General features: G+C 42.9%; 1 protein-coding gene across 7 annotated transcripts in view; it reads left to right on the top strand.

The window, feature by feature from the left end:
* Positions 1-25,339, top strand: part of SVIL (supervillin) — a 199,435-nt gene that overhangs the window by 130,797 nt on the left and 43,299 nt on the right. For all 7 annotated transcript variants that reach the window (XM_049881717.1, XM_049881720.1, XM_049881714.1 and 4 more), the window contains 6 exons: positions 5,158-5,284; positions 17,520-17,667; positions 22,287-22,376; positions 22,464-22,550; positions 24,025-24,202; positions 25,116-25,288. In XM_049881717.1, coding sequence (XP_049737674.1) covers positions 5,158-5,284; positions 17,520-17,667; positions 22,287-22,376; positions 22,464-22,550; positions 24,025-24,202; positions 25,116-25,288 — 803 coding nt within the window. The remainder of the gene's footprint in view (positions 1-5,157; positions 5,285-17,519; positions 17,668-22,286; positions 22,377-22,463; positions 22,551-24,024; positions 24,203-25,115; positions 25,289-25,339) is intronic.

Below are 25,339 nucleotides of genomic sequence, written 5' to 3'. Positions count from 1 at the left end.
GAGATCCACAATACACTCCTGTCTTAGTCATCTAGTGCTACTCTAACAGAAATACCACAAGTGGATGGCTTTAATAAAGATAAATTTATTTTCTCATAGTCTAGTAGACTAGAAGTCCAAATTCAGGTGTCAGCTCCAGAGGAAGGCCTTCTCTCTCCATAGGCTCTGGAGGAAGGCCCCTGTCATCAATCTTCCCCTGGACTAGGAGCTTCTCCAGGCAGGAACCCTGGGTCCAAAAGACGCACTCTGTTCTCAGCACTGCTTTCTTGGTGGTATGAGGTCCCCACTCTCTGCTTGCTTCCCTTTCCTTTTATCTCTTGTAAGATAAAAGGTGGTACAGGGCACACCCTAGGGAAACTCCCTTTACATGGAATCAGGGATGTGACCCGAGCAGGGTTGTTACAATCCTACCCTAATCCTCTTTAGCCACAGGCAGAGATTATGATTTATAACACATAGGAAAATCACAAAATGAAGGACAACCACATAATACTGGGAATCATGGCCTAACCAAGTTGACACATATATTGGGGGGATATAATTCAATCCATGACTACTCCTTTTTTAGAATATGGTTGATACTCAAGGAAAAAGACCCAAAAAGTCCCTGTTCTTTTTTAATCAGTTCTGACATCTACAATATAAGGTTTTGAACTTTAACCAGCATAAAAATCAGGATACAGTCTAATGATTTGGGTTTAAATTGCCCCTTGTTTGGGGACTTCTTTAAAAGACCATGTCAATCAAGTCATTTTTATGTTTAGAGATAGAACCTTTGGCCTTTCTTAAAAAGTGCACAGGACCTTTAGAGATCTGATTTCCACAATTGCTGAAGGAACTGCGTATGAGCTTTCGCGTTTTAGGGAAGAAGACTACCGAAAAAGGGAAAGGGGTCATCCTTTCACTTTGGGAAATTGGTGGTGAAATGACTTCATTGAACTCCCTAGAATGGTCAAGAATCTGTCCCCCACCCCTGCCTCTGGCCGCCTGCAGAATTCTGCCTCAGAGGGGGAGGCTTCAACTGGGGTCCCTCTGGGTTCCTTGTGTGCCCCTCCCGCCACCCTTCTCCTGCACTGCCTGGCAGTCTGAGGCTGTGTCCTTGTTTCCCCCAGCAAACTTGAGGTTCTTACATTGTAGTGGGATAGCTCAGCCACTAGAGGGCCCCAGATTAATGTAAAAATCAGACGTATAATGCCCTTAACCAATTGCTGTCAAGTTCAACTCATGGTGACAGGGCGGATTATCCAACAGGCAAAGGAACCACAGTGCTTACCGTGCTTACCAGATCATCTGTAGTGAGCAATTTCACATGGGTTTTTACCACAGTCCCATGTGAAATTGTTCACTACAGATTAGTAAGTAAGCACAAGTGAGACCATACTTACCTTGCTTACTGGGTCATCAGTCTCTGTCCGAGATTGTAAATTTGAAAAGAGGTTTTGATTCTATAGGAAAGTGCTGTGGGGTTGGGAGAGAGACAGATGCCAGCCATACCTAGAAGCAGAGTCCTTGATGTGGTGCAAATATGTGAAAATTGTTCACTACAGATGATCTGGTAAGCAAGGTAAGCACCATGCTTACCTTGCCTATTGGATAATCCACACCTACACAGCAGCCATGTATATGTAAGACTACAACTGTGCTCCATAGAGTTTTCAGTGGCCGATATTTTGGAAGTAGATCACCAGGCCTTTCATGTGAGGTGCCTCTGAGTGGACTCGAACCTCCAATGTTTCAGTTAACAAGCGAGCGTGTTAACCATTTACACCACCCAGGGACTCTATAATTTCCGTAACACCCTCCTTTTCTGATCTTTGATTTGTTCCCCCATTTAAAAGGCATATAGTTCACTCCTCCAGCCTACAAATAACCAAGACCAAGATCTGATACAGGCATTGTTCAGTACTATCAGCCCTAGCTGAAATCCGTGTGGCGCCTGTGATTCTCTGAAATGAGCAGAAATTTTCTAAAGAAAAAAATCTTACTTCAGCGTAGGAACATATATTTTGCCTGGCACCTATTTGACCCAGCTCTGATTGCCAGGAGTCTGAAGAACTTGTTCTAATCAAGCAAAGCTCTCAGATGAGTGCAACTGAATCCACCCACTCAAGCCAATATTCCCTGCTGGAAAAGCTTGGCCTGTGGAAAGGGGGATCAGAATTTCCCAGGGCGTCCTAGCGAGCATGTGGTCATAGTGGCCCCTGCCAGGCCTTAGGGTTAATAGGCTAAAGCAGTGCCATGCAGTGGATGGCAACCTGAGACTAAGCATATGCCAAGGCTCTCAACAATCACAGCCCCTACAAATAGCACTTAGCCTTTGGCTGATGCTAAAAGCACTGACAGTTGTTTGAATTGCACAGGCAGGAATCTGTATCCCGAGCAAGACCAGACATGTAGCTGCTCGCCCTTCCCAGTGCGTGGCAGTCTGCAGTGAGTTGGGAGGGTCGTGAGATTGCAGGAGAATGCTTTTGGAAAGATCTCCCGCCCCCTCAACTTGTTGAAAAACTAGGAAATCTAAAGGGTTTTAGTGTGTGTTATTTTAAAGCAATTCATCATTTGCATGCGGCAGGCTAGGGTGGGATCCAAGTACCATGTGGGCTCAGCTGAAGCACCGTTTCATCCATATTCTTTTGGTTACTCTGTAGTCTTTGGACGTCCCTGATGATGACTCTGCCAGCCCAGCCAGAAGCAAAATTTCAGATTCTGGGAACGGAGGCAGTCTTCGAAGCCCATCCCAGGGTGTGTGGAGGGGGAATGATTGTAATAAAGCCAGAATCCTATGCTATTCCTGAAACAGGAGTGCAGAAATGTGTGTGGTTAGTTATCATACTCCTGTCGTGAAACAGGCCGCGAAGTGGGAGGCAGGGCATACCGAGGCTGGAATCACATTCTCCATTCTCCCACGTGTAGAGGGGTCTCAGTCAGCAGACTTCTTCACCTGCATGTTCTCACATTGCTCGTCTGTCAGACTGGGAATAACAATGTCCAGTTTCTTAGAGGTTGTTGTGAAGATCAGAGTATGTAAAAAACAGACAAACAAAAAAAGTTGCCATTGAGTAGATTTCGACTCATGGAAACTCCATGTATTACAGAGTAGAACTGCTCCTTAGGGTTTTCTGGGCTGTAGTCTTTATGGAAGCAGGTTGCCGGGCCTTTCTTCTGCAGCACGCTGGGTAGGTTTGAACTGCCAGCCTTTAGGTTAGTAGTCAAGAACTTAACCATTTCCACCGCCCAGGGACCTAGCAGAATATAAAGTGGACTGTAAAAAGATTCCAGATTCTACCATTTGTTTTTTTCTAAATCAGTATTAGATTCCTCAAAGTCATCACCAGGGAAACCAAACAGTTATTTAGATGATGTGGTCATTGTCCCAGACGTGTGGGAGCTTCTTTTGGAGAAGCTCTTTGGAGACTATAGCTCATTATTTTTACTAATCTCTATTCAGGAGGATGAATTTGATTTTTTCTTTTTTTTTTAATTCTCTCAAATCATTTGGAATCTCATCTTAATAAAATTGTGAATGGTCAAGCCACTGGTCTAGGTCACAGGCAAAGTAAGAGAAAGAAACTGGTTCTGAGGCCTGTTTGCAAAGAGAATAGCAAGGAGACAAGTATCTTCCCAAGATGATAAATGGGAACTACTTCTTCATCTGGATATAAAAGTACTGGCTTACTGGTTCTTTTTTAAAGTCTCGTTTATAGACATTTTGAAACCTTTGAACATTGTAGTGCAGCATATAACAACCAATCGTTTTGTCTAATTATTTCATCTTATTAGATTTTTTTTTTTCTTATTAGGATAAGACTGACTCATTCAGATGAATTGGAGAAAAGATAAATCTTAGTCGTGATATAGTCCGACATGCAGATCACAACATTTAAAGCAGTTTAGATTTTGTTTTCAAGTACATGAGCTAGCCCTTGTAGCTACGCAGAGTCAACCGTCATACAGTCCGTGTTCTGTTCAGGGCGATGAAAAACATTTGAAAATGTGTAGAGGTGATGGCTGTACAACATGGTGAATGTAATTTAGGTCACTGAATTGTGCACTGAAAAATGGTTAAGTGGCAAAGTTTTGTTGCATGTATTTTGCCACAGTAAAAAGAAAAAAGCACCCTTCGTCATGGACTGTACTCCTAAGACTTGGCACAAAGGGGAAAGGAATCTAGTAAGTTTCTTCTTCCTAATCTTTAAATTGTTTGGGCATCAGCTTAAGTGAATTCAGTGATCACCATTCTTGTGCCTTTTATCTTTCCAGTGTTTTGTCCAACTTCATTCATTGTAACAGTTAGCTACAACAGCCTCGTAATCTTTCACTGATTATAATATCCAAGCAGTTTCTCTCAAGTCTCGCCATTCTTGAACTAAAGTAGGTTAGGTAAAAATCTCAGTTAATTAGATTCTTTTTTTATATATGGCTTTTCCCTGAGGAAAGCTGAAGTCACAATTTTTTAAAATGGGTTTGTAGAGAATAGTTTCTGTATTAAGAAGATAGATTGGAGAGACCAAGTTCAAGTTCATTCGGAGGCAAAAGACTGAGAGTACAGGAAGAGAAGCAGCCCTAAACATCGCCTTTTACTGTCATTAAAAGGAATGATATTAAGAGGTTGTCATTGTTTTCATAGCTTTTTGCTTTTAAATTCATTTCTGTGATATTTTGTGCAGGTAGGAACTACTTCCCAGCTTTAGTCACGTAGGTGTTATTTCATCAAGTGACCGGAAGGGGACACTTGAAGGCACGTTTCTCTGGGGAGAACCAAAAACCCAAACCCACTGCCGTCAAGTCAGTTCTGACTCAGAGAGAGTTACCTTTATCCTCCATGCTCTCAGCCCAAAGGAAAGGGAAAAAAAAAAAAAAAAAACATATTTCTTTGGCTGGAATGATGGTACCTCTCTTATCTGGCCACTCAGACTTCAGTTTTGCATTTCAATCAACTTTAGAATCTTTGGGGCCATCTTAGAAAAAGGACTGTATTGTTTTTCCAGGCATACTGTCTTCAGAATAAATGAAATTCAAAAAGATTAAAGTTAGGTAAAAAAAATTAGGTAGCCGTGGTTATTTGCTAGCTAAAGACTTTGCACTTACCTACACTGTGATCTTGTTACCAGTCAAGAGTTTCATGCTGAACTCTTTTTGGTTGGTGCGTTTTGCCCTTAGGTTGGCACTGTTGAAGAAGAGCGGAGAAGAAGACTGGAAAAACAGACTTAACAAAAAGCAGGAGTACAGCAAAGCATCTGTCTCAAGCGGCCTGCATATACAAGAAGTGGAGCAGTCGCTCAAGAAGGTAACGCTTTCCATGTTAGGAAAAGGCCTTCTCACTAACATCACGCTTGGCCGTGCATCAAACAGACAAGCACGCCTAACCTAACTAATCACCACTCTGTGAAGCATTCGCACTTTATCGCGTTAGAGTACGCACTTAAAACCTGTCCCTTAAAAAAAAAAAAAAAAAAGTCCCTTAAGCAGCTGAAATTGATCAAAAGCGAAGTCTTGAGATTTTATAGAACTGGTAACAGCACCATACACATAATGCATCAGACGTAAATTTCTAGGTTTTCAAGTGTGTACTTTAACTTCAGTTGAATACTCTTCGTGAATGACTTTAGAATGTTACTGAAGCCTTCATAATGACAATCTTTAATTGACCACTAACAGTTTGTAAGTTGCATGTGAAATACGGATTTGGATTTCCTGTGTAGACATTTAAAGCCTAAGTGTACAAAGCAAAGGCATAATTGTGGCCAGTGAGTACTTAGTTCATAATTTCAAGCATGTTTCATGATGAGTAGATAGACTTTGTGTTGAGGCTCTTTGAAAGAATGTACAGCAAAGTGTTCTACAAGTTTAAATAAAATTAAGTAATACATTCAATACGAGCAAGCATTTCATATGCAAAAGCATTGATGAGCTGTTTATTACCGATATAATGATGACCATAATGGGACCAGCTATTGTCCATGTCAAAGCTGATTAGGTTTCCCTGCCCATGGCCCTATGTTGCAAAGGTATTTGCTGGCAAAAGGTAAGGTAAGGTACCTGGTGACACTGTCAAGGGCAATTTCTAAGATTAAAAGTCTTCAAATAGAATAGAAAAAGAAAAGAAAAAAAAACTTCCAACCAGGTGATCGCCTAGACCCCTCCTCGTTCTAAAAAAAGCTAAGCATCTATGGAAGAGATGAGTTATGAATGTGACCTTTATGCACTAAGAAACTTACATAAAAATGAGGTTTGCATATAAGACTGCGAGCCGGAGTTCTGCCCCTGTTTCATTGGGTGCTTCTGTGTCCCATAAGTTAAATTGGAATGGCAATTTGAATTCTTTTTGGAGACATACGTGGTGATAAAGATCATGACTAGAGATTCTGAGCTATAGTTGCATGCTAAAAAACCAATTAAGTTAAATGTGAAATTTAGAGTTCAAGAATGGCTTCTGAAGTGAAAGAAAAGTGGGTCCCTCCAATCATTTATCCCCAATTCCCAGAAACTTTATGTAAAAAATCTTTAACTCATTGACTCAAAAATACCACTAGCACATTCAGTTTCGCTCATTAGCAAACCCATCAATCAATACAGCATGTCTCAAGCACCAACTAGTGCCAGGCAGCTTGTTGGTCATTTTGGAAGACAGAGAGACACCCTGGCAGTATGGGCAGGTGAATATTAAAATTAAGCTAAAAAGCACAAAACGAAATCGATTCCCCATCAGTGGTGACAGGAGGTAAGTGCTCTTCCTACTCAAAAGAGTGTGGGGTCCTTTTAGTCCATGAAAATTAGAAGGCTGCAAGGAGAGGGTGAGATTTGAACTGCCTTACAACAAGGGGTTAAGCACCTAACTACTAGCTGAAAGGTTAGCACTTCAAACCCACCCAGAGATACCTCAGGAGACAGACCTGGCCATCTCCTTCCAGAAGGTCACAGCCTTGAAAACCCTATGGAGCAGTTCTGCTCTGCACACAGGAGGCCACCATGAGTCAGAATTGACTCAGCGGCAACTAACAGCAACAGAGGAGTAAGATTTTCAGAAGGCTAGGGGTAGCGGGAGGCTACTGACCTTGAAATATTTCAGATACTGCCCCTGGCTGGGGTAAAAACTGAGTGAACAGAAGCACTTGCGGGGGTGGGGGGGGGCGGTCTAAGAGCACAGAAGAGCTGAACACGTGCCGAGTGAGAGATGTCTGCCGATTCTGCAGCAACTCATGAACTCAGTCTTCCTGTGACTCCTGACTCCTCGGTGGTCTCTGGTCTCGTTGACTCTGGCCTGAGACAATAAGCACTTTGAAGTTAAAATAAGCCTATCTATTTTAGGCCTTTGGAAAATCTCTAGTTCTGCTGAGGTCAAGCGGTTTTCAGATGGCCTCTGATAATCCCTGGGCTTCATTCCCTCCTAAGGGCCAGCAGTCTATTTAGTCACACCGTAGCTGTGCTCCACTGGTGGGAGGTGAGCTGGTTTAACCCTGGTCTGTGTTAAGACAATCCCCAAACAGCTGAGCAGTACCTAAGGAATCGCCACACTTCCTGGCGTGTCTGAATACTACCACAGAGTTCTCCAACCGTCCAGAAAGAAATCTGCTCAGGACATTGGTGTATGCAGAGGGGTCTTGCTGCATGGAGGGGGTCTAGACTTGCTGATAGAAAGCTGCTTGATAGAGTAAGCTCTGGAAGCTTCCAGCCTTACCACAAAGGGTTGAACGGAAATGGTTTCACAGTCAGGTCATCACTGACCTCATAAAAATCATAGTTTCTGAATTTACCAAAAGGTACACATTAGTGGTTACCAAACATTTGTATAGCTTGTCATCCTCTAAGTTTTTGTGTGCAGTAAGTATAGTCCCATGAGTTGCAGCCTGTAGAGATTTATCGGTGGCAGGAGATAGAGATGGGAGCATTTAAATCACTTCTATTGCCCCTGTGAAAATCCATGCAGCAGAGAAGTCAGCCCTGTCCAATAGAAATAGAATGTGAACCACATATATAACTTTAAATTTTCCAGTAGCCACATTTAAAAAAAGTAAGAAGCAATAGGTGAAATTAATTTTACTATTTTAAATGAATCCAGTATATGAAAAATATTATCTTTTCAACATATAGTGACACCTGTGAGAGCTGGAATTCGCTGGGATTGCCTTGTTTTTCTGGGTCTTGCAAGTTTTTCACCTTTGACAGGGTGCAGTCACCACTTCTCTGTCGCTCTCTAGTTAGTGAAAAACATTTGAGTTTTCCTTCTCTGACAGATTTCCACCTTACGCAGGTTCCAGTTTTCACAGCTTTTACTGTATAATCAATCTAAAGTTATTAGCGATGTATTTTTTTTTATTTCATCCTAACTTTTTTAAACCCAGTATGCATTTTGCATTGACAGCATGTCTCAGTAGCCACATGTGGCAACACGCTACCACATCGGACAGTGCAAATAAAAATGCCTCTGGAATATTCTGTTTAGAAACTACAGATGTCAGAGACTACCAGCCAACTCATTCCTAAATGGCATACTTCAAATGTTTTTTCAGTGAAAATATTATCAAGGAAGTCCAGCTGTAGCACTGGACACAGAAAATAATAAAATTAAGCATGAGATCCCTAACATTGAGATGAATGGGACAGTCCCTTAATAACCGGTCTGAACAGTTGTGCAGTGGCCTTTAAAACTGGCTTGTGACATGCAAGACCTGGAAGAAAGTTGTCCTTCACCTTGGTACTTGCCACTGACCCCATATGACTATACCAGTCATAGTGTCACATAATGAGCTCATGAAATCTAATAGACCGCCATAGACGCTGTAAGCCAGTCTCTGCAGGACTGGTTCATTAAATGACCTCAATAAGAGGCCCACTGAATTTTGTTGGTGACTATATAAGGTGAACAACAGTCCATTAATTATAGCGTGGAATTAGTTTTCCTATCTTAAATTTCGAAGCAGTGTAGAAAGTGTAACTGGTATGATTTTGTTTGACTCACTGCTTAGGGCAGCCTGCCATCTCTATGTTGTCTTTCTACTAGAAGTCCATTGGAAAAGGATACCTTGAAAACATATAACTGTTTTGTTTCTGCCAAAGAGTTTGTCCCTAAACAAAACAAATTTGAAGAACCCTAACCAGGATCTCATTTTGGGTCCTATCTGGTAAGAAACTGTTCTTCTGGCCCTATAATAGATTTTTGGGAACCAAGTTAGAGTTTTCCTTTTTGTGCTAAAAGATCGGTCATGTCCCAGAGAATATATAACTTAACAGCAGTTACTTGCTTTCCAATTTTATTCTCCCTCCCCTACTTCCCAGGAACCCCCCCCCCCACAAAAAAAATAGGACTAGTGATTTGGAGCTTCAAGCAGTAGTCAGTTACCCAGCAGACTCTGCCGTTTCCTATGAGAAATAGTTTAGGTTCTTTCACTCTCCTCTCGCTTATTCTCCCTTTTGCCCTTATTTTTATTTCTTCCCTTTTTCTGTTCTTGGTTGAGTCTAGGCCAGTGCTAACCTGACTTAAACATTTTTGCTTCTTGTAGCTTCTAAGATGGTAAAGCCACTTGTGTAGATTTCACCTGGTCCACACTGAGTGGAATGTGTGCATTTGAGCATGATTGCTGTACGCTTTCCTTCAGGATAACTCATTCCACCAAAAGAGTGAGAGAAATGAAGCAAAGTCTTAAAAACGTGATTGAAACCGCGTACCTGTTTCGGAGCCCCAGGTTAATATTTGATATCCCACTGTGCTGCAATGCAATGGTGTCAGGTCAGCGAATCAAGAGAAGGTCTCTGATATCCCCCAAACCAGTGCCTGAAAATTCCAGGAAGGTGAATCTGCCACATTCGTGATCTAACTGCCTGCTGTCACTGAAATCCCAAATCCCAACTCCAGTGAATCTAGTCAATTTAAAGAGAGAGGGAGGGAGAGACAGAGAGAAAGGCTGGGTGGTGTGATCTGCAAATTAATTATCATCATGCTGTTGGGATATGAGTTGACTTGATTGAGATTTCTGCCACCCAGCTGTGTGAGCATGTGCATGTTTCTAATGGAGCCCAGGCGCAAAGCACTGGACGGTGATTGTGACACCTTAACCAGACCCTTCTCTTCAACCCTCTGCAATGTTTCCTATTTGTTTTAACCTGTAGGAAGAAGGAGGATTTACAGATGATAATGCCATTTCTAATCTGCTTTGGGTAAGCCTGACTCTAACCCAGGTGTCCTCTAGATATAAGGCTGGAGTTATGCCTCACTGTCTGTAATTCTGATCGTTCCTGGTCCTTTTTGGGCCCTCTCTGTTTGGTTTTCTTATCCTGAGACAAGGTGCCATTTTTATCCAGATGGACAGCTGATCTTGTTTCCTTAACTTTTTTTAAAATCATATAGCAAAAAAACTTTAAAAGGCTTTAAAGAAGATGGTATGTTTTAAATGCTAAAACTGTCAATGAAAGCCATGGTTCCCCACTCTGCAACTGAGTGTCTTCTATCAATTGCAGTCATCTTGCCATTAACTCCTTTAATTCCTGCCCAAAACTGACTCCGGTGTATTTACTGTGCTTGTGTGAATTTATTTTAGGATTATTTTAAAAATAAATAAATAGGAAGGACTATCTTGAAAAGAGAACTGAAATTGCAATGAGTAAATTAACATTTAAGGAGCTCTAGTGGTGCAGTGGTTAAGCATTCAGCTGCTAACGGAAAGGTTGGCAGTTCGAATCTACCAGCTGCTCCATGGAAGAAAGATGTGGCAGTCTGCTTCCGTAAAGATTACAGCCGTGGAAACCCTATGGGATAGTTGTACTCTGTCCTAGAAGGTCACTATGAGTTGGAATCAACTCAAAGGCAATGGGTTTGGCTTTTTGGTTGTTTACATTTTTAAATTAACATTGTGTTAGAAAAACTGTTGTTTTTGTCTCTCTCCATCCCCTACCCCACTCTTGTCAATCTTTTCTCTTTTCACCTCTAATCCTCTTGCTTTGCTCTATAGGAACCTGTATATGCTTCTACTTATTCTCCTGCTATACCTGCTGCCCATAAATACCTGTCTTTTGTATCTATTAATCAGGTGAGGAAAAACCTACAAATATTCAGCCTCATTGCAATTTCTTAGCTGTAGGGAAGCACTTTTCTTTCCTTTGGGAAAGTGGCCTCTTTGCTGCATTTCACTGTGTGATGTGTATGTTTGTTTAATCAGTTCTTCATATATTTAGGGTCAGGCACACATGTAGACTCCTTGGCTCAGATTTTTAGGTAGCCCTGATGGTGTTAATTCACCTCATTTTCTTGAAACTGGTTCCAAAGGAAAGCTTTCCCTTTTAATTTCCAAGCTTTATATCCTAAATTAAGTAAAAAACCAAAAAAAAAAAAAAGTTGCCATTGAATCAATTCTGACTCATGGCAACCCCAGGTGTATCAAAATAGAATGTGCTCCATAGGGTTTTCGTAGGGTTGGAATCCACCCAGAGGTGCCTCGGAAGAAAGTCCTGGCCATCTACTTACAAAAAATCAGCCATTGACCCTGTGACCGCATGAACCAGAGGCTCCACCAGCATGAGACAAGAGGAACTAGATGGTGCCCTGCTACCACCAACGGCCACCCTGACACGGAACGCAACAGGGAGTCCTGGACAGAGCAGGAGAAAAATGTAGAACAGAACTCAAATTCATGTAAAAAGGCCAGACTTAATGGTCTGACACAAACTGAAGGAGTCCCTGAAACTGTGGCCCCTGGACATACCGTTAACTGAGAACAGAAACCATTCCTGAAGCCCAGTCTTCAGACAGAGTAGAGAGGACTGTACAACAAAAAACAATACACGTGAGGAGTGTGCTTCTTTGTTCAATCAGATATATGAGACCAAATGGGCGGCTCCTGTCCCAAAGCAGGGTGAGAAGGCAGGAAGGGACAGGAACTGATTGAATGGACACAGGGAACCCGGGATGGAAAGGGGGAGTGTATTGTCATATTGTGGTCATTGCAACCCATGTCATAAAACAATAGGTGGATAAATTTTGTATGAGAAGTTAACTTGAGCTGTAAACTTTCACCTAAAGCACGATTAAAAAAAAAAAAGAAAACCCTATGGGCACAGTTCTACTCTGACACACGTGGGGCTGCCATGAGTCAGTTAACGGCAACTGGTAAGGTTGCCCCTAACTAAAAAAATTTCATGTTTTTACTGTTCTTTTAGGATTAGTAATAAATAAAACACGTCTTTGAATGAGAGACCCAGGATTTCAAATATTAAATTGACAGACTGCTCACAGAGACAGGTGTCCACTGGGTCTTCTTTATCTTCCTTCTTAGTAAATGGAAACTCCCCATTTCTTCTCCCTGAGGCTGCCTTCTCTCTCACCTTGCCATCTTTCCTTTGCAGCTGTACGTGCTGGTTTGGGAAGCCCTAGTGGTGTAGTGGTTAAGAGTTCAGCTGCTCTCCGAAAGGTGAGCAGTTCGAATCCACCAGTCGCTCCTTGGAAACTCCATGGGCAGTTCTACTCTGTGCTATAGGGTCACTATGAGTTGGAATTGACTCGACAGCAATAGGTTATAGGTAATAAACTCTATCAGATTTTTCCATGAATAAACTGCATATTTCTTACCCTATTATTAAAAAACCCATTGCCATCAAGTCGATTCCAACTCATAGCAACCCTATAGGACAGTGTAGAACTGCCCCATGGGGTTTCCAAGGAATGCCTGGTGGATTCGAACTGCAAACCTTTTGGTTAACAGCCGTAGCTCTTAACCACTGTGCCACTAGGGTTTCCTACCCTATTATAGAGCCATGTAAAGTCAGATAGCAGGATTTAGGGGGCCCTAAACCAACCTCTCCCACCACTGCCAACTCTATTAGAGTCCTGATGATGTGATGGTTAAGAGTTCATCTGCTAACCAAAAGGTCAGCAGCTCAGAACCGCCAGCCACTCCCTGGAAATGCTACGGGGCAGTTCTACTCTATCCTATAGGGTCACTATGAGTCAAAATCAGCTCAACAACAATGGGTTTTTGGATTTGAAACCAACCTCAAAGGGGCCTAGTGGTACAATGGTTAAAGCATTTGGCTGCTAACTTAAAGGTCAGCAGTTTGAACCCACCAGCCGTTCTGCAGGAGAAAGATGTGGCAGTCTGCTTCTGTAAAGATCACAGCCTTGGGAACCCTATGGGGCAGCTCTACTCTGTCCTGTAGGGTCAGGATGAGTCAGAATCAACTCAGTGTCATTGGATTTGGTTTTGTGGCTTTAAATCAACCCCACTAAGTAACAAAATTAAGGAGAAACTTGTAGAGAAGCAAAAATTTTATGTTTAATATTATCACTTAGAGAGGAGAAAAAATATTCTTGCCTTTATGTTTATTACCATCACTTAGAAGGAGGAAAAGTGTTCCTTGACACAGCTCTGACAAACCAATGGAAGCTTTAAATCTTAAAATCTGTTGTATCATCCCAGGGCTCATATTCATCATGTTCACGCACAAACTCTACGGAGATTCAAGTGCTCAGGGAAATGAAATTTTTGAGGTGGGGCCGCCATTTTCCTGAGGCACTAACCACACACACTACCCCACCCTGGACACTGGACATGTGTTACTCTGAGTTCATCCACACATCTAGTGCTGCCTGGACCTTTGGAGAAGCAGACGTTCTTGGCACTCTCTCTGTTTCTAGAAATATTTGAAGCCAAGTGGCGTATTGGTATGATTAAAATTCACTTGTAAACCTTCATTTACAAAGAAAACTCTCCCTCTTTCTTGAACGTTGTTGGGATCTTCCTGGCAGAGGCAACCTCATAGTTTATTAAAGGCATGTGCTTTAAAGGTACCCGGGTACTTGCAGTCAGGGTCATGTCTGCAGTCATGAGGAGGGACAAATTAAGGAAAGAGATTTTTAAAAAAATATTGATAACTTTTTATTTTGATAAAATTTCAATCTTATAGAATTGCCATAATAGGAGGACACTCCCACATACCCTTTACCAGTGAATTTGTGTACATTCACACCCTCTCTCTCTCCCTCCCTCCTTCCTTCTTCTCCTGACTTTCCCTTCTCCCCTTCCCGTTCTTCTTTCCCTTCCCTCCCTCTCCTTCATTCTCCTTCTCACTTCTCCTTTCTTCCTCTTCCGTTCCCCTTCCCTCTCCTTATGTATATACCTTTTTTTTTTTTTTCCTGAACCATGTAAGAGTAGCTTGGAGATATCATGCTCCTTTGCCCCAGTAGTTTAGTGTGTATTTCCTAAATAACACAAGGATATTTCTCTTACAGGAGCACGGTACAGTGATCGAGATAGGGAACTTTAACACTGATGCAGTGTTGACCTAGTCCATAGTCCATATTCAAAATGCCTTGGTTTTTATGAGTTGGAATGCACTCAGCAGCAGTGGTTTTGGTTTTGGTTTGATTTAATGTCCTTTTGGGGGCCGTGGTGGCTCAGTGGTTGAGTTCCACTGCTAACCAAAAGTTTGGCAGTTTGATGAGAAACTAGTTTGTTGTGTAAACCTTCATCTAAAGTTTAATTTAAAAAAAGAAGAACTTCAAAAGGTCGGCAGTTTGAACCCTCCTTGGAAACCCTATGGGGCAGTTTGACTCTGTCCAATAGGGTCACTGTGAATCGAAATCGACTCAATGGCAATGGGTTTGTTTTTTTTTATTTAATGTCCATTTTGAAGCCCTGGTGGTATGGTGGTTAAGAGCTATGGCAAGCTATGGTTGCTAACCAGAAGGTGGGCAGTTTGAATTCACCAGCCACTCCTTGGAAATCCTATGGGGCAGTTCTACTCTGTCCTATAGGATTGCTATGAGTTGGAATTAACAGCAACGGGATTTTGGTTTTTTATTGTCCTTTTTATAAGGTCTCTATGAGGTGGAATCAACTCAGTGGCACTGGGTTTGGTTTGGTTTTTACAGGAGCCCTGGTGGCACAGTGGTTAAGTGCTTGTCTGCCAACCAAAAGGTTCAAACCCGTCAGCCACTCCGAAGGAGAAAGATGTGGCAGTCTGCTTCCCTAAAGATTTACAGCCTAGGAAACTGTATGGGGCATGGGGTAGTCCTACTCTGTCCTGTAGGGTCACTGTGAGACGGAACTGACTTAAAAGCACACAACAACAGCAATGTTCCTTTTAGCCCCACCCATCTAGTATCCGAGCCAGGATCAGGCCTTGCATTCCACTGTCACATCTCTTCAGGAAAAGGTTTTTAACCTAATCTAAATTACCAGACATCTCAAATCAGTTCTGGCTGTGATTGCTCTGTCGGAGAATCCCATCAAAAGAAGATTCATAAGCTAGATGGTGGAGAAGTGCATATTCATGACCTAAACCAAATTTTACCAGTGGAAAGGAAGGAAAGACTCTTCCTATATTTACTCTGTAGCCCATCCCCTCCACCCAGGTTCCTCCATCATTCCAACACTTTAAGGAAATGAACTGAGCAGATGTCTTCTCTCTTCCTGTCCTTCATGAATCTGGAAGTAGTTTCCTGTTGGTCAATTCAGGGAAGCTAATTTTCCATAGTGAGATGGAACGCTGTGGAGGAAAAGAATCCCAGAGCCCATAGGAGGGACTTGCACTTTGAGCCCCCAGTGCTCCTATTGTGCCTGGAAAAGGCCTTATGATCACTTTGATGTATGTTGGAGCCCTGGTGGCGCAGTGGTTAAGAAGTCGGTTGCTAACCAAAAGGTTGGCAGTTCAAATCCACCAGCTGCTCCTTGGAAACCATATGGGGCAGTTCTACTCTGTCCTCTAGAGTCACTATGAGTTGGAATCGACTCCTCAGCAACGGGTTTGGTTTTTTTTTTTTTTTTGAGTTTTGATGTATGTTGAGCGTGCTTACCTAAGACTTCTTATCCAAGGAGTAACTCCTTATGAGTGAAGAAGAGCTAGGGAAACTGCCAGAAGGAAGTTAAGAAGCACTCAACTCAAGTTTGAATGCAAATGCCCTAGCAAAAATGGCATTCCTCCTCACTAAGAAGATGGTGAGGGTAAAGAAAGAGAACAATCACAGGAAGTCATCGCTGTCTTCGAGCCCCTTTCAAGGAATGGCTTCTCAGGGACAGCCGCGGGAAGCACCTTCTGCTCTATGGAGGGTGCTTCCCCCCTCCTTCCTCATTAGTTCCCACAGCACCGCTTTCTGCAGGAACACAGCCAGCCTGGCACCTGCTCTTCGCCCTGTCCGTGCTCAGCCACAGAGAGGGGGTTGTAGTGAAAGGAGGGGTGCTTGTGAAGGAGGAGGGAAAGGGAACTCTCCTGCCAACATTTTAGAATATCCTGCCCTGGCATCACCCCACAGCCCTCGTCCACACTCTTCTTCCCTGCCACGTTGCTTCCTCTCAGAGCCCACCTGACTCCGTGGGGCTAAGGGCCTCGAGCCCCTTCCTCAGGCCCCCTTCCGGCTTCCCATCCTCTCGCCTGGCCCACATCGCCCTCATCTCAGTCTCTTTCCTGGCCCCTCTAATCACATGGAGGTCCTTCTTCTGCCCCTAGCTCAGCTACATCCTACCCTAGGCTGAATGAGTGCTACCACTGGCTTAGAGATTGAAGAGGCAGGGATGGCCAAAGCCCCGGTTAGAAACCTTTGACAAAAGGCAGATTTTTTAGGTAGCAAGTATATATATGCATAAGTGTATTATATATATATTTATATATCATATAAAGCACATATATATAGCATGATAGGAAACCCTGGTGACGTAGTGGTTAAGTGCTATAGCTGCTAACCAAAGGGTTGGAAGTTCGAATCTGCCAGGCGCTCCTTGGAAAATCTATGGGGCAATTCTACTCTGTCCTATAGGGTCACTATGAGTCGGAATCAACTCGACAGCACTGGGTTTGGTTTTGGTTTTATAGCATGATATATATAAGGCACATATATATACATATATAAATGTGTATATATGTGTATGTGTGTGTATACATATATATATATACACACACATACATATATGTATAGCCAGTCTATGGCACAATTTGTCCTTGTCATCAGCTATATTACGGTTTAAGTTTACTCCTTCCATGGGCTGATGTGGTTGTCTAACTGCCCATATAACATTGCTGCTCCAAGAAAAAGCATGCTGAGTTCTAGAACACCCTCCTGTGGCCACTCAATTCCTGATCAGCTTTCCCTCCTGAATAACCGTGTTCCTTATGAACTCACATGGAAGGAATCCTCTAAATTGACCATGTTGTTTGTGAGCATATATGGATAAACCTCCTGATCAACTCAGTTTAGCTAGCAGGTGAAACAGAACACTTTAAACCCAGCAGACTTCATGGCATGAGGACAATCTCTGTGTTTTGGTTTATTTCAAAGCAGCATTTTGGTATTCCAAATAGAGAAGAAAACCAAAGTTTTAACCTAAAGTTTCAGTATTGTTAATGGTGCTTTCTAACCCAAACCGGAAATAAAGAAGCCAGTCACATATCAGAGACCATTCTAGAATACCCATGGACATTTTTGGAAAATGGATTACTCCTCTGTGTTCCTGCATTTTAGCCCACGGAACGCCACAGGCAAAAATTCACCTCTCTGTCATTTCTGTCCCCTACTTCCCCTTTGTACGTTGTGTACACAGCGGGTGACAGAGAGCCGGGAGAGCCAGATGACTATCGAGGAGAGGAAGCAGCTCATTACTGTGCGAGAAGAAGCCTGGAAGACAAAAGGCAAAGGGGCGGCCAATGACTCCACCCAGTTCACGGTGGCCGGGAGGATGGTGAAGAAAGGTCAGCGTGCATGCGTGTGAGAAAGTGCGTGTGTGCATGTGTGCGTATGTGTGCCTATGTGTGATTCTGTGCACGTATGTGAGCATGTATGTGTGAATGTGTGCATGTGTGTGAGAAAGTGTGTGCATGCATGTATGTGAGAATGTGTGTGTGTGCGTGTATGTGAGTGTGGGGGTGTGTGTGCTGGTGCCCACCCATGAAGGTGAGAGTGATGTGTGATAGCCCAGGTTAAAAAAAACAAGGTGTGATCTTTTTTAGTCTTTAATCTTTCTTAAGTTTTATGAGATATCCCTGCTGGAGACCTTTTCTTTTCAATCTGAGAAGCATAATTCAATTCATCACTATTTCAAAATTTACCCATCTGGAAAATTGAGCACAGGTTTTGAAATCAGTTGTAAATCTGCTAACAAATCTTCGTCCTGTCCCACAATTACTTTTAAATTGTTCCCGTTTTCTTGTGATCTGGTAACTAGTTCACTCAAGTAAGCCCTTCTCAATAAGGAAGCACGTTAGCCGCCCTCCTCTCTAGGTTAATGCCTGGGTCCTTTGCAACAAATTACATTTCTGTGGCTTACAAAGCCTGATTTCCAGGTACTTTTTAAATAGGAGTCCAAAAGATGTATCCAGTTCCAAGGAAGAGGAAATTCTTTGCCCAAAGTTATTTCTCTGCAGCTGAGTTCATGGGACTGATTTAAAGCCTCTTTGCAAACATTTATAAAACAGACATTTCACATGATTAGTAAAGTCATCAGAGCTTTGCAGCTCCATGAGAACACGTGGAACTTTATCTTCTATCCTATAGGAAATGGTTAAAATTTAGGGTCCTTTTGTCACCTATGGAGTCCCCGGGTGGTGCAAATGGTTAGCGCGCTCTGCTAACAGAAAGGTTGGAGGTTTGAGTTTACCCAGGGGAACTTGGAAGTAGGCCTGGCGATCTACTTCCCAAACATCAGCCATTGAAAGCCCTGTGGAGCATAGTGCTACTCTGATACCTGTGGGGTCACCGTTTGAGTCTGAATTAACTTGATGGCAGCAAGGTTTTCTTTTTGTTATCTATGTGCATGTTTTCTTTTTCTAAGCTATTATTTCAAAGCAAATTTCTAAACTTGTAAAAGTTTTCACGTTCGCATAGAATTAACTTACATTTTTGCTAGCATTATAGGTATATCTCCCCTCTTTCTCAAAACCTTTAGGGATCCTTACTGTTATAAAGAGTGCCTAATTCATTGTAGATGTATAATAAAACATTTGTAGAAGAGAGGGAGGGAGGGGAAACCCCCTGAATTTTGATTAACTGAAATCTTGGTGGAAGAACCCTTCTTAACAAGCCTGTCTTCCCCTAATCCTGTGTTGTTGTCAAAGGATAGAAGACAGCTTACTCTCAGTGAATGAGGTACCCCTTGACTACTTTCTTCATCAACGCACAGAGCTGCGTAATCGTGTTAGACCGCTTTCACATGAGTCCATCTCTTTAACAGAAGCGAACCTCAGGCCCAGCGAGGCTCAGCGGAACTCAGGCTGAGAACTTGGCCCACAGAGCAAGTCTTCCTACTTCTAGCACAGACTTTTATCCTGATGACTTTCTACTTGGGTTCTTTTTTCCTTTCCTATCTTAAAAAATAAAACAGTTTATTTGTAAGCAGGCCCTTACTCCCAGATACGACTGCACCTGTCCTCTGTGATGTCAGAGGAAGTAGACCAGCCACCTTAAATTCCCCAGTGCTTGGAGCTTAGAGGAGCCCATTGCCGGCCAGTGCTGAGTGACCGGATAATTTACTCTTACGGAGATTTAGAGAACAAGGCGAGAGTAGTTGCTACCGTCCGAGAATGAGTTTGCTTTCCCATTGTCCTGAATAAATCAGGGTCTTTAAAAAAAAATATATATATATATATTTTTTTTTTTCCATTTAACAGGCACGGTATGAACTCAACAGCAATGGGTTTGTTTTTTTGATTTATATGGCATGCATGGGAACATTGGTGGTTCAGTAGTAGAATACTCACCTTCTACGTGAGAGACCGGGGTTCAATTTCCAGCCAGTGCACCCCTCTGTCAGTGGAAACTTGTGTGTTGCTATGATGTGGAACAGGTTTCAACAGCTTTTAGATTAAGATGGACTAGGAAGAAAGCCCTGGCAATCTCCTGAAAATCAGTCAGTGAAAACCCTTTGGATCACAATGGTCCTTGCTCGACTGATCGTGGGGATGGCGCAGGACCAGGTGGCATTTTGTTCCATTGTGTTCCAGGCCAGCTTGACAGCAGTGAATAGCAACAACATGTGGCATGCCCAGGAAGCAATTTTCTTGTACATCAGCTTATAGCCTGATGAAAAAACGATACCCTTTTTGTCTGATTATTTGTTACCATCAACTGGGAGATACGTTTCACTTGAATCACAAGCTCTTTTGGGTTTGCAGAGATAAGACTTCCAGTTTACATTTGCTGCAGATTAAAGTAACTCCTACACTCTAGCCTGTGAAGGCTGCCGATCTCATCAGGCTGCAATGGCACCATCCACAGTCCCGAGTTACCACAGATCAGCAAGTCACCAGGCCTTGCAGCCTGGTGTTCACTCTCTCACCCCATGGAACTCTTTTTCTGCCCTAGCCTTGTTAGGACTTGCTCCCTTTTTGAAATTCCTAGATTAGTATTAGATTGGTATCCTAGGATCCTCCTGGAAGAAAAGTACTCAGCGTGTACCCTTGAATAAGAGAACGTGAAATTGTTCCCAGGTAACTAATTACTGAATGTAGAAATCATTTTTAAGAAGTTTCTGGAAGAGGGTTTGTTTCGTCTTCTTTTGCGTTAGCATTTTAAATTTAAATCTATATGCCCCCCTCCGTTACCCGAAACCCCTTATCTCTAGCTGGGAAGGAGATGACCCACTGTCTGGAGCTCTCCGCGTGCTGCTGCCTGAATGGGGCAGCAGGGGGCGATGTGGCTGCAGTTATGCCCACAAGCTCTAGCCCTGCAGAGAGACAGATTTAGCTGGTTGCTTTGGGAATCAGCCTTCTGAGTCAGCGCTGTTTGTCAGCTGCGGAGTTAATGACCTCCATGCTAATGAACTCTGCTGATGGCTCCTAAGCATCCTTTCAGTGGATAAGGATTTATGGTCCCAGTGTGTGACGGACCTGGTATGCCAGATTTTACTTACCTTTATTATTCTTCAAGACAGTTTACTTTCTCACTATAATAAACCCTTTTTTGGGTCTTGTAACTGAAATGATTCTAAAATTCTGTTGACTTCACAACAGCAAATACGTACACTCATTGAGAAGTACTTCTAGAGTATTACCTAAAACTTAAAGTTCAAACCGCATTTCAGTATTTTTCCCTAAAACCGTATGCTATAATACATACCCCTCCAGGTCCTAGGAGGAGGGGTAAAGTCATTCATTCATTTTTCCTTGTTAGTGACAGGGACTTAAATTTTCTCCTGACGTTCTTTGAGGGATGCTTAAAGTGTCAATGCCGTCTAACAATTTCACATTTATTACAAGTGAATACAAAGGATGTTAACATCTTATTTTGTTCTTTGTAAGCACGCTATTAATTTCTTTTGCCAGCCCCTTTTACTCAGGAAAAAAATACTCATCTTTTTTTTCTTCTCCATTAAAGATCCTTGTTCCAGCTGGGTTCCTTCTCTGTGCTGGAATTAGCCCTTTCCCCCTCACATTTTCCTTAACCATTTGTCCTATAAAGATTCCCCACCCTGCTTCTCCATAAAACCAAACCAAAACCAAGCTCGTTGCTGTTGAGTCATTCGGGCTCATGGCAACCCCACGTGCTCCAGAGTAGACCTGCTCCATAGCGTTTTCTTGGCTGTAATCCTTATGGAAGCAGATTGCCAGGTCTTTCTTCCATGGCACAACTGGGTAGATTCAAACCGCCAACCTTTCGATTGGTTTGCCAAGCGCAAACCGTTTTTCACAATCCAGGGATCTTATGCTCCTGCATAAATATATGTGGAGGCATATCGCCAATTCCCAGCCACACACGAGACATTGCAACACACCCTCCAGCAATCACAAATATGTTTAAATCTATACTCTTCTGTTTCTTTCTTTTAAAGGTTAGCACTCCTTGGGTTCTTGCTCAATGCAAACGCACTCTGAGGAATGCCCCCAAGGCCAGACTGCCCCTCCCTCACTTCAGTTTGGAGGAGAAGTCCAGTGCTGGGGGCCACTTGCTGGCTAGCATGACACAGCTCATTCTTTACTTCCTCTGTGGGAGATGGCTCAAACGTGCTTTCTCCTCAACCAGCCCTCCCCCCAGCACACACACACACAAAAGGCCCTCAGAACTCACAACTGCATTGGTTCGAGTATATTCTGATTGCCTTATTAAATCTTCTATTCAGTTTACATATCCATGGGCATGTTTTCCAACGTGTCCTCATTGTTCACTTTGGCATGTAATCTACTCCAGTCCTTAGAAACAATTAAAGCCTGTCTACATTTGCAATTGTCTTACGTAGTCGTGATTCCTGCCAAATATGTGTGCATGTAAATGCTATAAATTGCAAAACGTATGCTAGGGTCATTGCAATCCATCAGGGTTCTGGGAATTTCCAGAAATGGGACTGAGCTGCTAAATAGCTTCTTTGTTTGTCCTGCAGGTTTGGCATCACCTACCGCCATAACGCCGGTAGCTTCCCCTAGTTACAATAAAACAAGGGGCACTACCCCAGTTTCCAAACCCCTAGAAGGTAAGTCAAGACACCCAATATACCAATGGGCTTGTAGTCAGAAGGTACTTAGTGGCACTCTATCATTGGTGTTTTCTGCTTGCTCAGATATCGAAGCCAGACCAGACATGCAGTTAGAATCCGACTTGAAGCTGGACAGGCTGGAGACCTTCCTACGAAGGTTGAACAGCAAAGGTACATAACAGAGGCCAGGAGGGGAGCTTTGGTTTCTAAGCTTACAGCACACTGATGTGTATCTTCAGGGACTATCTCAGGAAACCTAAAAACATCTGCTCTTTTATCAAAGTATCTAAGTCCCAATTCTGGTTGCTTCTTCTTTATTGCACTGTCTGCTTTCTTATATAACTTCACTAATCCATATTTTTAAGTATTTGTTGTGAGAGCAAAAATGAAGCTATCGATCAAGGCCGATTGGCTCACCAAGCTCTGGATGCACTTGATAATGTACTAAATTGGAGACCCCAGTAAAACATATATGTTCCTGAACCTAAACCTTTGGGATGTGATCCAATCAGAATTGTAAACCCAGCAACTTTGCTTTTAACCCTGAAAGCAGACCATTGTACATATACAAAATCAACATAACCTTGGATCTGATGAGCTTTAAATTGTATGTATCAACTTCCAGTAAGGTAAAAGCTATAATTTTTTATAATCATAAATGATTTCTAAAATAATTCTGGGAAATAAATATTGAAATAAATATTTCAATACAAAAGTCAGTAGAGTACACAGAATAAAAGAATAATATGCAGAAATAGTTTCTTACCTCCTAATAAACTTGTCAAATACCTGGAGCCAGGAGCCCTTACTGTTGACAGAGTTCCCTAATAGGTTGAAAATAAATACAAACAACTACTTTAAAACAGAAGTGTAAAAGTGTGATAGAGTAAGTAAACTGGCTAGGCAAAAGATGCAAACAATTGGAAGTTTATCATATACACGTGACAGTGATCTAACCCAAAACCCGTTGCCACCAAGTCAATTCTGACTCCTAGTGATCCTAGAGGACAAAGTAGAACTGCCCCATAGGCTTTCCAAGAAGCAGCTGGTGGATTCACACTGCTGAGCTTTTGGTTAGCATCCGAGCTCTTAGCCACTACGCCACCAGGGCTCCAGTCTAACCCAGGGGTCAGCCAAATCCAGCTCTCCACCTATTTCTGTAAATAAAGTTTTATTGGAACACAGGCACATCCATTTGTTCACATATTGTCAGTAGCTACTTTGGCACTACAGTGGCAGGGTTGGGTAGTCACAAGAGAGGCCCAATGGCCCCACTGAAAGCCTAAACCATGTACCGTCTGGCCCTTTGCAGGAAAAGCTGGCCAACCCCTGTTCTAGAATGAGGCTGAGGCCCTTCTACCTCTGACCAGAAGAGGGACAAGTTAAGAAATGCACGCTTAGCCAGCTTAGGTGCAGAAGGGCCAGCCTCCCTCTCTCCAACCACTTTGCTGTGGCAGCATTGTTTGGATGAGAAGTCCTTGCATGAGAAGTTAAGTAAGGGCCAAGGATGCATCCACAGCACCTGTGTGTCACCTGCATGTCTCCTCCACTCCTGGAACTTAGGGGGAAATGGTTTTTAAAATATCGTGAGCCATAGCTGGAGCCATACACGTCATGAGGTGTTTATTTGCTTGTTTGTTGGTAGTTGGTGGGATGCAAGAAACCGTCCTCACTGTCACCGGTAAATCTGTTAAAGAGGTGATGAAGCCAGATGATGACGAAACCTTTGCCAAATTTTACCGCAGCATGGATTATTCTACACCGAGAAGTCCGGTGGAGCTGGACGAAGACTTTGATGTTATTTTTGACCCTTATGCTCCCAAGTGAGTTATTTCTGTCTCGTTGGTTCCTCTCACTAACGGGCTTCCTTCCTCTGCCTCCACTCAGTGCTTTCACAGGATCTCCTCCCAGTACGTTATCTTCTGCAACAGAACCCCATTGCAGCCTGAGTTATTATTCCCTGGAGCCAGATGCCTGGTTCTGTGGTGTGGCTAAAGCAAGCATCTGAAACAGATGTGCTCTCAGGCAAAACGGCTTATATACACAGCCTGTGCCACACGTTTGTCCTGTTCCAGAAAAATCGTGTCGCTGGATTTTTTTACATAATTGGGACGTTCTGCAAATTTTTATATTAACATAGTTGAACAGAATTTTCTGTACCTGTCTTTCATTTGACATAGTGAATTCCTCCTACAACTTTGAACCAATATTCGGATCACATGGGCTTAAATTAATACAATAACTAGAAAATCACTAGAGAATGTTGCTTACTTTGTAATAATTTATAAAATCAATGCATTCAAGGGTTTTCTCAGTAGTTACCAAGGGTCTGTCTTCACACAGCCACATGACTAAACTACCTAAGAAAAAGCATTGTGGTGTTAGGATTCCTTCAGCTGCAAGTGTCAGAAAGAAACCCAAGTCACACTGATTTAAGCAAAAGAGAGATGTGGAGGGACTTTACAGGTTCACTTGCTGGAAAGTGCAGGCTTGAGCTAGCTCCGGGCACATCGGTTCCAGGGGCTCATCAAAATATGGTCTCTCTCACGTGCGTTCCTTTGGGCTGGCTTCACTCTCAGCCAAGATATAACCTAGTGGTGGAAGATGGCCCCGCCCAGCTCCGAATTTATGGGCGACCCAGTGCTCCCGGTCAGAGAACCTCAAGTACCAGTTTTTCTAGTAAACTGGGCAGGTGGTCTCTGCGGACCGGGGCAGCAGCTCTGCTTTGCCCCTCAGGTTGACCTCTTCTGTGGCTGAGCACAAGCGCGCTGTCAGGCCCAAGCGCCGGGTTCAGGCTTCCAAAAACCCACTGAAAATGTTGGCGGCAAGAGGAGATCTTCTTCAGGAGTACACGGAACAGAGGTTAAACGTGGCTTTCATGGAGTCCAAGCGGATGAAAGTAGAAAAGAGTGAGTATTTGGAGCCACCCTCCTGCCTCTGTACTTGAGGCTGCGGGTTGG

This window comes from Elephas maximus, chromosome 4 (assembly GCF_024166365.1).
Source record: "Elephas maximus indicus isolate mEleMax1 chromosome 4, mEleMax1 primary haplotype, whole genome shotgun sequence".
Classification (NCBI taxonomy): Eukaryota; Metazoa; Chordata; class Mammalia; order Proboscidea; family Elephantidae; genus Elephas; species Elephas maximus.
Note: the sequence above shows the minus strand (reverse complement) of the source record. Positions and strands in the feature narration are given on the sequence as shown.